Source organism: Malania oleifera, chromosome 10 (genome assembly GCF_029873635.1).
Source record: "Malania oleifera isolate guangnan ecotype guangnan chromosome 10, ASM2987363v1, whole genome shotgun sequence".
NCBI lineage: Eukaryota > Viridiplantae > Streptophyta > Magnoliopsida > Santalales > Ximeniaceae > Malania > Malania oleifera.
Window position 1 is genome coordinate 58,087,497 of NC_080426.1, and position 14,666 is coordinate 58,102,162.

The following is a 14,666-nucleotide window of genomic DNA, read 5'->3' on the forward strand; positions in this document are numbered from 1 at the left end:
TAAATTGGTTTTCCTTCAGACTGTTCAAATGTGGCATCTCAAATGAGGAAAGGAATGTTTCATTTGAGTTTTATTCGAATACTACTACATGTGTTCAAGAGCAAAGTCTAATTATAATCAAGGGATGTCTCATCCAAATACTTCAATGTTTTTCATTTGCATCTAAGCCAAAGGGGGCAGTCTCAATTGTAGCTAGCTTTCAGATTTTTTGTGGAACTCTTAAAAATTATGCTTTTGAAGCTTTTAAAAGCTACAAAATATATTTTTTTTCCCCAACAAATGATTCTATTCCATAGATGTCCTTAATTTTTTTGAATATTGCAAAATAATCCAAACATTAATTAAATTTCCTAAAAAGATGTATCCATTTTGGTTGTCTTAAATATTATTAGGTACTGTACAATTTTTTTTTTTTTTTTTGTTGGACTGAACCCTCAGTATCAGCTTTTTCTCTCCAACAATTCCTTTCTCACCCTGAGGATGGCTTAGCCTTGATGTATTAGGATTTAACTGGATATTTCTTTTTTTTGTGCTTCAATATTTATGGTAGTCCCATCCTTGATCACAGCACCTCTGGTGGGATTTTATGTGGAGCTGCTGAAATTTAAGAGCTCTAAGATTTTTGTTTTTTGTGACTGCATAGGTTGAGATTAACATTCACCAATTTTTCAAGGGCTATTTAGAGGGTCGTATGCATAAAACTGGGTGGCCAGAGATGTTGAAACTGAAGGATTGGCCCTCATCAACATTATTTGAAGAGCGTTTGCCCAGGCATGGTGCTGAATTTATTGCGGCACTTCCATTCAGTGTTTATACTAATCCCAAATCAGGAATTCTCAACCTTGCTGCAAAACTTCCTGATCAATTGCTGAAACCTGACTTGGGACCCAAGACATATATTGCATATGGATTTTCTGAAGAGCTTGGTAGAGGTGATTCAGTGACCAAGCTGCACTGTGACATGTCTGATGCAGTATGTTTTCACACTGGGAAATCTTCTGTTGCACCTTTATTAGTCTGTTTATTCTTGCTTATATTTGAGAGATTTGTCTCTTTGCAAATTTGTTGCAATTATTTTAATCCTCTTTAGCCTTGTTCATCTGCTCTTTGGCTTGATATACAGTCAGTCTACTTGCTGATTCAAGTGCAGTAGGTAAAACATTGAATAGTGATTAACTAAGGTTATTCAAAATCCAATGCACAAGAAAAATAGCCATCTTTGGATTAAGGAATGCCGTCTGGAAATTATTAAATATTTTCCTTATTGAAATTATTAAATTATTCGCTGCTGGACAGGAACACGCATAGCTTGTGAACAAAATGCATTAAGTTTCTCACAATCAAAGTATTAGAAATAGCTTACCAATGCACCAGGGCGATTATTTCCACATTCAAAGTTAGAGAAAACCTGCCATGGGTGACTTATTCTTTGTATGGAATGTAGGTAGTAGCTATTTATTAGCCACAAATTATAGTTTTTATACATATATGTAATTACCCATTTATTATGTTAGAAGCAAACTAAATAAGCAAGTTTAAGTTGGGTATGCAGCATTATGACAGCTTAACCCATAATAATATAATGATGATCATCATCATATTGGATATCTTATTATGTGCTTGTCTTATATACTGCTAGAGGTCAGAGATAGGTAAACGATGTATGCATAGAATGATAATGTGGGAAATAGATACATATCATGCATGAAGGTGATCAGAATTGTTGCCATTATGGTTTCCTAATGATATATTTGTTCTTCTACTCACAATAGGAATTATTTTCATTGTAATGTTCCAATCATATATTTCCACCCTGCTTAGACTTTATTTAAATTTTACTCTGTAGTCAGTAATACCATGTCCACTGAGAAGTTTAGCTCATGCATTAGTGTTTCTTTATTTCTCAAAAAAATTGATAAATATCAGAGACAAAACCTGAGTTAATTAATAACTACGAAAGGTAAGTTTACTTTTTCTTTTTGTAAGAAAAGTTTGAAACATGATTAATGGAATTCAGACACTTCTAAAAAAATATGATGATCTTGCATCTGCATGGGACACAAAATATGTCGGGGAAAAAAATGGAAAAAATTTGGAAAAGTTACGTGACAATAAATCTTTACTCTAATTTAAAAAATACTATAAAAGGGAAAAACAATTCACTAACAGGACCCTTGCCAAAACAATAAATGTGTCAATAAACAGAGAGTAGCAGAAAATTTTCTAAGCCCACTTCTTCTCACTAGTGGGGGAACAAAGCTAGCAGTATGAAATAAGAGGCAACGGGCAATAACAAAATGGCATGGTATCATAAATTTAATAATCTCTTCCTGCAACCTATCCTTTTTTTCGTTTAACATAATTTATTTATTTGTCTTGATCAACCAGTGGTGATCAATCCACCTGTAAAGTTTTAGGGCAGGGTATTCAATTGTAGAAAAAATTTTGTCTTTCTATTTTTATTTTCCAAGTATTTAATTTTTTCTTTATAATTTTCCAATATTTGTATGGGAAATTTAGAAAATATAAAGAAATGAACAAACCTTTAATGTTTACACATGAACTTGCATTATAAGAAGTTTAAAAACCAGAGGGACTAATGTCTGATAAAACAGTAAATTGTTGAGCATCTCATGTGCAATGTCGGCTATTTGTAAACCATAAGAAAGTGCCTGTCACTTATCAGGGTTACATTGCAGGTTAAAACGTTCTCCATTTGGAAAACAAGATCTATTCCCTTTGCTAATTATATTCGTCACTCTAATAGTCTGATAAGTATATTGATGTAGTTCAAACATATCCAAATTCGTTGAGAGGATTTAGGAGGCTCAATGATATTCATTCTCTCTCTCTCTCGCTTTAGCTGCATTCTGTTTTGCTCACTTCTCTCTTATGGTATCTCTTTATCTCTCTCAATGGGTTTGATCGAAATTGATTATGGAGGAAAATCTCCTTTGGCCCTTACAGATTGAAAGCATGGAAGAAGAGTGCGGAAGGGGGATTCATTTGTTGTGTGCAGAAGGCCTGCAGTAATAATTGGTGGATTTGGGTTACTTTATTGGCTGCTACATGTGTCTGATATTGTTTGTTGTCATCCTTGTTGTTCTGTGCGTTTAACTGTTTATTCTTTATTATTTTGTTTCTATTTTGTTTGTTTTTAAATTTGAGTTTTTTTTTGTTTATTCATTTATTTATTTTTTAGATTCGAACTTAGAGCATCTCAATCACTATGGGACATTTGGTGGGATTCTTTATTGAGGGGCACCATAATATAATCAAAGAGGTAATTTTCATGAGCTGGCCCTGTGACCAAATGGAAAGGGTTTTCCATCTTCATAAGTGGGAGAGTTGGTGAAGTTGTGTTGAACTTATACAGATGGTGGTGGATAGGATGAAGATGAGCAGATCACAACACTCGTTCTTTGGAGTTGGAAAGATGTGATGAATGGGGCACCCAAGCCTGATTCTGATAATTGGTTTGTTTGTGTGACAGTGCCTGCAGCTTCAGATGGGCTAGGGTTTGATAAGATTTATGAGAAGAGGGTGGGTGACGCTCATGGCCCCAAGTGGGAGGGTGTAGGCTTGAGATGGGTTGGGCTGGGTGTTACCATAATATTAATATTACTTTGCATTCGTGGGGCCAAGTCCAGTTAAGATAGCTGGAGAATTCGAGGCCAAGACTGTTGTTTCTGCTATTGGATGGGCCCACTGTCCAGTGCACATCAACTTAAGCTTTAGTTCAAGTACATGAGTCCAAATTAAGTGCTGCCTCAAAATGAGGGAAGATCCAAACTGTAGGTTTGAGTATTTCGTGCGTCACAGTCTTGATATGCCCAATCCAAGTAATAGTCAGTGACAGCAGCTCTGTGACACCTACAGTAAGGAGCAACAATGTAATAGGTCTCCTCTTTTGGTTAGGGCCAAATCCAAATATAATTGGGCTGCTAAGTCATCTGGTGAGTGTGAAGAAGACAGATTGAACGCTGGAACAGGTTCTTCATCCTTAGATGGAGTTCAAATGCCCATTGGATCTTCAGTGAAGGTTCAGGAAACTGAGACAACAGGCTTGTCTAGATTAAGGCAAAAGATTTTGGATGTCTATTCGATGCAGGACTGATTGGCACAAGAGATGGATGCAATAAAAAAAGAAACAGCCTGAAAATAAGTAGGAAATTAAGAAATGATCTCTAGGAAATAACACCAAATCCCTGAATAAGAAAAACAAAATTTGGGAAATAATAGAAAATCTCTAATGCTGAAAATTGTGAAACTAAATCCAAATGTACTAAATTAAGCCTACACATGGTAAACATGAACGTGTCCCAAATGTCTTAAACTTGCTCATACATGACCTCTTGACGTTGTTGATCACTGTGGGTTTCATGCTTTGAAAAATTTGGGATCGGCATGTTGATGGAGGGACTTTGAATAGCTGTAGTGGTGGCTTGAAATTCATAGTGCAAAGATGAGTTCCTTGGCTGGGTCTGGTAAGAATCTTGCTCATACATGACCTCTTGACGTTGCTGATCACTATGGGTTTCATGCTTGCAAAAATTTGGGATCAGCATGTTGATGGAGGGACTTTGAATAGCTGTAGTGGTGGCTAGAAATTCATAGTGCAAAGATGGAGTTCCTTGGCTGGGTCTGGTAAGGCTGAAGCTTGGCTTAGGGCAATGGAAGCAGGGTTTGAAATGCATGATGCCTTTCATGAGCAATGCCTTCACCAAGAATTGCTAACACAAAAAGCTTTGTAAAAGGAAAGATGATGGAAGTTTCTCCCTGGTAGAGAGCCCAATTGAAACAAGAAAAAGTCTTGGGATGAAAGCTTATGAAGGAAGACCTTTAATGGAGAAAAGGAAATTGGGTGATGAATCAGAGGAGAGTGAGTTCAAAAGTGTTACTGGTTTATTATTTGTCTGAATTCTGCAAATATGGTTGTGAATTGGTCCAATTGGACTCTTCAGATTTGTGGATCGCATCTCCAATATGTTAAGAGGTACCTATTGTAGGTTTGGTAGGAGTTCCTATATTTAAGGTTGAAGGTATTAATAAGAACCATATAGTAGTCTGGTTGGCCCAAAACAGTATCTTGCACCAGATTTTCTACATTAGAAGGTTTATAAAAAAAGATATTAAAGCTCTTGAATTCATGGATAATTTAGGCATTGGTGTCGACATCTGGAGGGAAAGAAATTGGGTTGGATTTTGGCAAGAGCAACGATTGGAAAAAAGGTCGAAGATAGTTGGCGAATTTGAGGTGCTTTATAAACTTTTCATTTTAGATAGATTTTCTGCTTTTTTCCCCCCCTTTCTTCTCCATTTTTTTAAAGCTTTGAGGACTTCTTGTGCTTCTTTAGGTTGTACCTCTTTCCTCTCATCTCTTATTAAGTTTTTCTGTGTATCACACTCAACGAGTCTGTTAATGGTCATTTAGTCATTTAGCATTATTATTAATTGTTAGAGATTGGTTTGTAATAAGTCTAAGTAAGGGTATTATGGTTGTTCCTATTGTATTTGACATATATTATAAATAGAAGGAGAGACCTATCATTGAGTTTAGGTCTCCCATTTTACGCAATTATTCAACATGGTATCAGAGCATGATTCTGAAGGCTGCCAGGGCGGTGCCTGAAGCCACTTTCAGGCATGGTTTTGACCTGAAATGATCTAAGCTTTTAAGTAAAGTATCAGAGCAGGTTACTAGGAAGTTCTGGGTTCTAGTCTTGTTGCCTGCGTTTATTGTGCGCATTTCAAAAAATATTATTGTGTTCCCTATCATGGGTGTTATTTATTGTCTGTTTCTCTCTCCACGTGCTGTCTAGATGCACATGCCCCCGGGGGGGGGGGGGTGTTAAAGCTTGATATACACTGTTGACCCACAATCTAATAGCTTAAGCTTTTAGGTAAAATGGTAATCTAACATAGAGTGGATGATGGTTGCGTATATTACATGATTGGGTCCAAGACCCAATAGGCTTAAGCTTTTGGGTCAAGTTGATTCTCACCCATGTGTTTCAAGCCTACTCATAGACTCCTCCGATGCTAATAAGTGATATCAGAGTAGGTTACCATCGAATGTATCTTTTTGGGCTATTTCTATACTCAAAAAGGATATCGATGTTATTGTCCTACTTTACATCCATTTTTCGTATCTATTGATATCACCTTCTTTGAGTCTACACCATACTACTCTGATTCCTTGAGTTCTATTGACCTTAATGAGTCTCTTCCATTGCCTTGCCTTCCATATCCAAACCTAGTATCTATGCTCAATCCTCCTACATCTTCATCCAGTTTGAGTCCTTCTTGTTGCTTGAATCATCCCAATTTGCAGGTATACACGTGGTGACTCAAGGGGGAAGTGCCTCCTTCAGCTTCTACTACTATGCCTCTAGTTCCCTCATTGGATGATCTTATTTCCTATGATGTTGATCCTCCTATAGTTGTTTGAAACGGTAAACGCACTTGTATGCAACATCCGATCTCTAATTTTGTTTGTTATGATTTCTTGTCACCCTTTTATTACTGTTTTGTTTGTACTTTATCTTCTGTTGCTATTTTTGAAGCCCTATCTCATTCTTGGTGGAGGACAACAATTGTTGAAGAGATGCATGCCTTACATGATGATGATATTTGGGATTTGGTACCTCTTCCTCTTGATAAGTCTATTGTTGGTTGTCACTGGTGTACATAGTGAAAGTCAATCCTTATGGTTTTGTGGCTCGTTTGAAGGCCCGCCTCATTGCTAAGGGGTATACTCAGGTGTATGATTTGGACTATTCAGACACATTCTCTCTGGTCGCAAAACTTGCCTCAGCACGTTTGTTCATTTCTCTAGCCACCGCTTGTTATTGGCCTCTACATGAGTTAAATGTGAAGAATGCTTTCCTACGTGGTGATCTTCATGAGGAGGTATATATGGAGCAACCACCTGGGTTTGTTGCTCAGGGGGAGTTGGGCTCAGTATGTTGACTTAAGAAATCATTGTATGGATTAAAACAATCTCTAAAGGCATGGCTTGGCTGTTTTAGTGTTGTAGCACTTGAGTTTGACCTTCATTGGTGTGCAATAGATCGCTATATTTTTTATCGTTAGACTCCATTTGGTAAGATTTTGCTTATTGTGTGTGTGGATGACATTATGATCACTAGTGATGATGATCGAGGCATCCAAGACCTAAAGCTCTTACTACAAAGTAAGTTTCAGACCAAGGACTTGGAACCATTGAAGTACTTCTTGGGTATAGAAGTATCAAGATTTCGTGCAGGAACTGTATTGTCACAGAGAAAGTATGTTCTTGATTTTTTAGTTGAGACGAGGCTGTTGGGATCCAAACCTGTTGATACACCCATGGATCCCAATAGTAAGTGTCAGATATGGGTGATTTGTTGCCTAACCCAAGTCGCTATAGGAGATTTGTTGGAAAATTGAATTATCTCACTGTGACCCGACCAAATATATCCTTTGCAACAAGTGTTGTGAGTTAGTTTCTTAAATCCCCGAGAACAAGTCACTAGGATGCAGTAATTCACATTTTGAGATATTTCAAAGGCACACCGGGGAGAGGTCTTTTATATCATGATTAGGGTCACACTTATATTCAGGGATATACATATGCAGATTGCGTTGGGTCACCTTTCGGCCGAAGATCCACAATTGGGTATTATATCTTTGTTGGTAGCAATTTGGTGTCTTGGAAAAGTAAGAAACTAATTGTGGTGGCCAAGTTGAGTGCCAAGTCAGAGTACAGGGCTATGGCGCACACTACATGTGAACTTGTTTGGATGAAAAACATGTTGAAAGAACTAGGTTTTACACATTCTTGGCCTATGGAGTTGATGTGTGATAATTGAGTTTCTATTCATATTGCCTCCAACCTTGTCTTCCATAAGCGGACAAAGCACATTGAAGTTGATTGCCATTTTATTTGAGAGAAACTTGTATAGAAGTTCATTGCAACCACTCATGTGAAATCCGAGTTTCATCGGCATTATGGTCATTCCTATTGTACATTTGTACTTGACATATATTTTAAATAGAGGGAGAAACCTATCGTTTGAGTTTAGGTCTTCCATTTTTCCCAATTATTCAACAGATTCAAATAATGTTAGATCTAATTGTCTAAAAGGTATGGCACACCAATGTGCAAGGCTTTGTCAAAACAAGTTTTGTCAGATGTATACAGCCTTATCCTCGTGTGTAGAAGTTTTATTTCCATGACTTAAGCCTATGACACCCATGTCACAGCCAACTCACTATAAAGATAGACCTTAGAGCTTTACTCTTCAAAATAGGGAAAATTTTGCCTAGTGGGCGGAAAAGCTACCTTACTAATGTGCTAAGGCCTAAAATTTATTTGGTTTATTTTTATGGAATTTTGCAAGGATGCATAACCTCATCTAGTATAGTCAAGGTGGATGTGTGTGTGTGTGTGTCAGAGAGAGAGAGAGAGAGAGAGAGAGGGAGGGAGTATAATCCTTTTAAACAAATAAGTCATCCATCATCAAGACAAAGAATTAGATTTAGTTAGATTTAGTCAGTGCTATGTTTGGAGATTGTTAAGGGAGAGTGGGAGACTGCTCGAAGGTGATGAGATGGTGGAGGGAGGGACAGAATATAAAATAAATTCATTTTAAAATCTCTAAAATGAATAGAAAGTAATTCCTAACATCCATCATGAAGACAAAGAACTATATTTAGCTAGATTTAGTCAGTGTTATATGTTTGCAGATTGTTAAGGGAGACTGTCCAAAGGAGCTGAAGCAGTGGCAGCATGCACAGATCTTAAAAAAGAGATAAAACTCCAGAGCTAGATGGAATGACTACTGTTACAAGAGAATATGCGATTTTAGTATGTGTGACAACTGACCAAGAATTCACATAATTATTGGTTGTTTTTTTACATCTTTTGGTTTTCTTATTTTGTTTTCCTTGGGGTTCCCTAGACTTTTTAAGGAGTTGTCTCTTTTCTCCTGATTGTACTTTCTTATTCTATCTAATGAATTTGTTTTTCTATAAAAAAATAAATAAATAAACAAGGGGTAGACAAACTTCATGGCAGTTTTGGAAATAGCTGACTGACTTATATATATATATATATATATATTAATCTGGGGAAAGGGAGGGGGTGATTTTTATTGTAGTTTCAAATTACTAAGAACATAGGTGGTAACTTTAGCTTCTTGGTTCTGAAAATAGGAGGGGTGGTCGATTAACTTTGTGCTAATTAATTTAATGAGTATTCTATATTAAATCATGTTTGACAATTAAAGGTGATGGTCAGGTGTTGCCCCACAATGAGAATGTATTGAAGGAGGGCGGTTATAGTTTTGGCAAGTTTTGAGCAATCTTGTGGTATTTTCATCATTGGAATTTGGAGCTGAAACCTAAGCAGGCTTTTCACACTTCCAATATGAAGGTGTTTGGTTATGTTATCTAAGTTCTTATTTTATTTAGTGCTCAACGCATTGCCTTCAAGAATTTATAGTAGTTTAGGATGTTAGCTTTGGTGTATTCCCAAGAGGGGGGGTGAATTGAAATTTAAAAATTTATTGCCTAGGTTAAAAAAATCTAGCAGTAGTACATTCACAACCTAGGGTCTGTCTATGCGGTTCCAAATGCGCAGATAGATACAACGTGTAGAAATTAAAATCATGTGCAACATTCCCCATTCATAACATACATGTGCAGTAAATACAAAGAGCAGAAATATAAACAAGGCACATGATATGTTATCGGGGTTCGTCCAACTGTGCCTATGTCCCCGCCTCTAGTTCGCAAGCCCGAGGATTCCACTAATGGCTCACTTAAGGGTGGAGCGACACCGATTACAACCAGGTCAATTAGCACAAGGCTAACCTCAACCTTACCCAGGTCAATTAGCGGGGCTGACCTCAATTTACACCCCTTAACAGGATGGCGCACCTAACTTTCCTAACCGGGTCTAAGCCAATCCGGGACTTTTCGAGGGCTAGTCTCCCTCTTCAGACTCGTGCCTGGAAATACAACAAATGTGTATTACAATCAAATGGTACAGTGATTGTACCATTTGATTGTGCTTTCATGTAAAGCAGATATGTACCCAAATACGTGCAATAACATACACCACAATATGAAATAATATGTAAGCTCAGTGTGGTCTAGATAGTTCAACTCTCAAAGGTATTTTCTATCAGTGTAATGCGTACGTGAGAGTGTCAAACAAGCAATCTTTGTATCACAAGATATTTAGCAAATAAGTTCACACAAAGATGTCAAGTCTCAAGTATTTCAATCAGCAGGATGTCTTAAGCATGTAAGTGTCAGATGATGTATATGCTTGGTTTGCAAAAGATGTGTAATCTTTGTATTCAGCAAATAATATATGAATGAGTAAATATTGCAACAAAGATCACTATCACACAAACAAATATCTCTTCAAATATTTTTCAAGATAAAAGCACAAAAGATATTTGAAAATGATTATGAAAGGATTTTGCAACCAAAATACTATACGATCTTCTCAAGATATTGCAATGAATTTGCAACCTCAAAAGATCAAATAAAAGTCTTCTTAGGAGAGACTTATTTACGAAGTCTCCTAAGAATACTTAGGTTTAGCTCTCAATAAAATCGTATCAACCAAGCAAGACAAGGAGAGCAAACCTATGGGAACAAACACTCAATCCACTTACAAATTATGTAGGGATTAATAGAAGGTAAGCATGAGTGAATGAGGCTAAAAAATGAGTAATATAAGCTTTTGGATTTTCAGAGAATTCTTCCCTAATCAAAGTAGCTAATCTCCACTCAATTTTCACAAATGATCTCATATATATATAGACATGGGAAGAAATATGATCGTTAGGGACCTATTGGGTATTATTAACAAAGTTTAATGGCATTTCAAATATTTTAACCCTATTTAAAATGTGTTTAACTACGGTAAAAATTAGGGCAACCCGAGAGGTCCGATCGATCAGAAAGGTTTCGGTCGACCATTTCTCATATGGTTCGGTCAACCAGGGCATTTTTGAACTGAGTGATTGGTCGACCGAAAGTGCCTTTTTCAAAGGCGATTTTCCATTTCTCCAAGGTTCGGTCGACCAGGCCATTTTGAACTGGCTGGTTCGGTCGACCAGACCGCTGGGATTTTTCCTGAGGACCCTCGGTCGACCAGGTAGTTGGAGAACAAATTTGGCTCGGTCGACCAGATGGTCAATTTGTTGACCAGAGAGGGTTTCGGTCGACCGGGGGGTTTTGAACTGCATAGGTTCGGTCGACCAAGACCTTGGTCAACAGTTGACCCAGGTCTGGTTCGGTTGACCAAGCCAAGATGAACTGTGTTAGCCGATCGACCGAAAGTGCACCAAGTGTGCAATTCGGTCCCGTTTTGAAATATACAAACCCTATTCAAGTGCCTAATACATGCAAGTGCAAAGGTGAATGTCTTAAGGTCACTTAGGGTCCAATTTTGAAGACACCGAAAAAGTTCGGTGTCGGTTGACCGAAGGGAAAACCCTAAGGTCTTTCTAAGGTCATTTCTTATTTATAGTTTGTTTGAGCTTACGTATTATCATACATGTGATGTGTGTGAGTTTATTACAAACCAGAGCCCTAGTTACTATTACAGACCAATTAAATGAAATATATTACAACACTGAATAGAAATTGGTCTTCAGGCTTTTCTTGCTTTGTGCACATCTTGCTCTTAATAATCTTAGTTCCTGCACAAAACCTCAAACACCCATTAGATACAATGAGTATTTGTCATAATCAAAACTGGACGTGACCTATAAGATCAACATAGGACAAGTGAATCCCCATTTGCCTTCTGTTTGTCTGGGTTGGAAGGTTTAAAGGAATTTAAGCAGATTGGTTTCTGAGGTGACTGAAGGGTGGCTAGATGTTTTGCATGTATATTATACTGTACATTGGCAACACTAATTCTTTGTGGACCTACAAGTGATTGTTCAGAAGCTATAAATGTTTTTTTTTTTTTTTGAAGTGGTGTCAGGTTGATGAGGGACTGCCAATGAATAATTCTAGGTGATCCTATTCTACTTGCAAGCTTTAGAATTAGAGATTTTTCTTTGTTTGGCAATTTAGCTATCTTAGGAATTTTGGTTTTATTTAGGGTGGTTGTGGATTTTTCAGTTGTTTTGGGTTTTCTTTATTTTAATGACTTTGTGCTTATTGAGATAATTTTTTATTATTTTGAGGTTATTTTGTAATTTTTATTGACCTTCCCCCTACCCTCACAAAGCGGGGAGCCTTGTGGCCTGGGGACCCCCCTTATTATTTATTTATTTTATTTTATTTTGAGGTTGTTTTGGTTGCCTACAAATGTAGGTTTGTGATGCAAGGGATTATTGGATTTGGATGATTTATTAAGCTTTTGGGTAAACTTTTTCTTTCATGCCTGAGTCTCCCTCTCTCTATCCCCTTCTCTCCCCTTCCTCCTTCCCTTCTCTCCCTCCCTCCCTTTCTTCCTCTATTACCCTATGTACGTTATCTGTCTTTTGCACTGTCTCTATCTACATCAATTGGTATCAGAGCAAGTCAGTTTTCTACCATTCACCTTCCGCTTCTTAGCTGTCCATCTAAGCCTTTGTCTCCACAGCAAAGCCCTTTGAATCCAAGTTCAAGCCACAGGGGAAAAAATCATTGAATTCTCATTGTTGCTGTTAAGTGGAAGGCAATAGCTGAAAAACATAGAGAAAGAGAGAGAGTTATTGACACAAATAGAGTCCCCCTTTGCATCACAAGAGTACCCCACCATTGCAACCCTTCCACCATCCCAGCTTCATCTACCATTGCCTGAAGCCTGTCCATTGCTGCATCTTTCAGTTGTGTGAGCTATCGTAAAACACTAAGCCTCTTTAGTTTTCCAGGGTTGTTAGTTCAATGTTACTTCAACTTATTTTATTTCCCTTGTAATTTGACCAAGTTAAAAGTCTATACCTGTCCGACCCATATAATGCCTACCCAAAGCCCACTCTAGACAGTTGACCAGATAGAAGTAGTTTTGCCCACCCTTAAGATATTGGTTTCAGCTATGAGAAGTTGAGCTTGGCTCGCAACATTTTGAACCAGAGCCATGTTATTTAATCTGAGAAATATTTGGACTGGTACTGAAAGATTTTCACTTATCAAGGAAAAATTGAAATTTCATGTGAGATACTGAAAAATACTGAAGAAAACATGAACTTGCGCATAACAATCTTAGCAAGTGAATGGACCTAGATACCCCTTGGTTTTGATGGTTGTGTTGACTCTCACTATTTCTTAGATTCATTAGTCATCTTAGAGAGCTATGTTGATTGGTATAAATTTTTGGACTATGGCTGCATCCACTTCGCTGCATCAAGACTTATTGTAAAAATTAGAAGGGAGATAAGTATTTTGAGGAATGGCCTTTTACCACTTGGTCTGAAATGGGATACATTTTGAAGGAGAAATATGCCCATCCTCCTGGTGGGAGATATTTAGTTGACCAATTGTATAACATTGAACAATTGTAGTGTGAGCATATTTTTCTGAATTTAATGATCTTATGCTTAGGTGTAATGTGGATGAGAGCACAAATATTGTTGTCGAGTTCTTGGAAGGGTAATACAAAAAATTAAGAGTCAAATTTCTTGGTAAAACCTAAAGGCCTTCATCTTTTGTCTGAGGTTTATCTCGTGGCTTTAGAAGCTGTGAGAGTTCTCCAATCATAAGACATTAAATGTCTCGTTAAGGAGTTTCATCATACTAGTGCAATTTCTAAGCAGATAAGAGATAGCCATAATCTTCAAAATGTTTAGGAGAGGATTTAACCTATTGAAGGTAAGTACCCTACTATTTCAGGTCTTTTTGTAAATTGTTGTGGAATCGAATATCTTGATTACATCAATGATTTGCATATTACACAATTTCCAAACCCTTTAATGAGCATGAATTGTGAGTCATCCTTTCAGGAAGTGAGCCATGGTTCCTTCCAATAGAAGACTCTGGACTTGCCTTTAGTGACTCCAGACATAGTTGGTGTTACCTTGTAGACCATGAGTTGCCAGATATAGGGGCTGCTTGATAGTAACTCTATCCTGAAGCACAATTTCTCTCTTTTTATCCACAGAAAGATCCGCAGTTGCTTGATTTTGATTCTTTTGAATATTCCTCAATCACTGAACCAATTGTTGAGAATGTCCTCAAAATGATTTCTTATACATGCATTACACGTGCCTTCATCACCATTTTCTGCCACCTCCTCCCCCCCTCCCCTTCCCACCCCCAAACCCAAAACTGCCACATATTCATTAAACGAAATCTAATGAAACATTTCCTGTAAATCTTGAATATGTAATGGGTGCATATTTGCTGGATTTTCCATTAGATTTTTGTATTACATTGATTTCTCGGTTGAAGTATTTTGGAGCCTTATATGCTTGCCAGGTAATTTCACTAGATCAGCCAGTGTCTCTCGAGTTCAAGCTCATACATTATTGCCCATTTTGTTATGACATGAACCATGATATGAATGAATTGGAGCTTTCAAGTCACAAGTCTTTAATTGGTGGACCTTTTGTTTGGATATTTTAGTTATTTTGGGTTCTATTTTGAAATTTAACGAGTTCTGAGGCTGCGACATGTCAGCACACGGTGCCATTGGGTTGGTTCAAAAATAATATAGGTGTAGATTACTT

The 14,666-nt window shown here is 37.3% G+C and overlaps 1 protein-coding gene across 1 annotated transcript in view; it reads left to right on the top strand.

Annotated features, from left to right (window-relative positions):
- The window catches only part of LOC131166216 (lysine-specific demethylase JMJ27), a 71,591-nt gene that overhangs the window by 27,598 nt on the left and 29,327 nt on the right, over positions 1-14,666 (top strand). Inside the window, exon 7 of the mRNA XM_058124562.1 lies at positions 644-973. Within this exon, the coding sequence (XP_057980545.1) occupies positions 644-973 (330 nt within the window). The remainder of the gene's footprint in view (positions 1-643; positions 974-14,666) is intronic.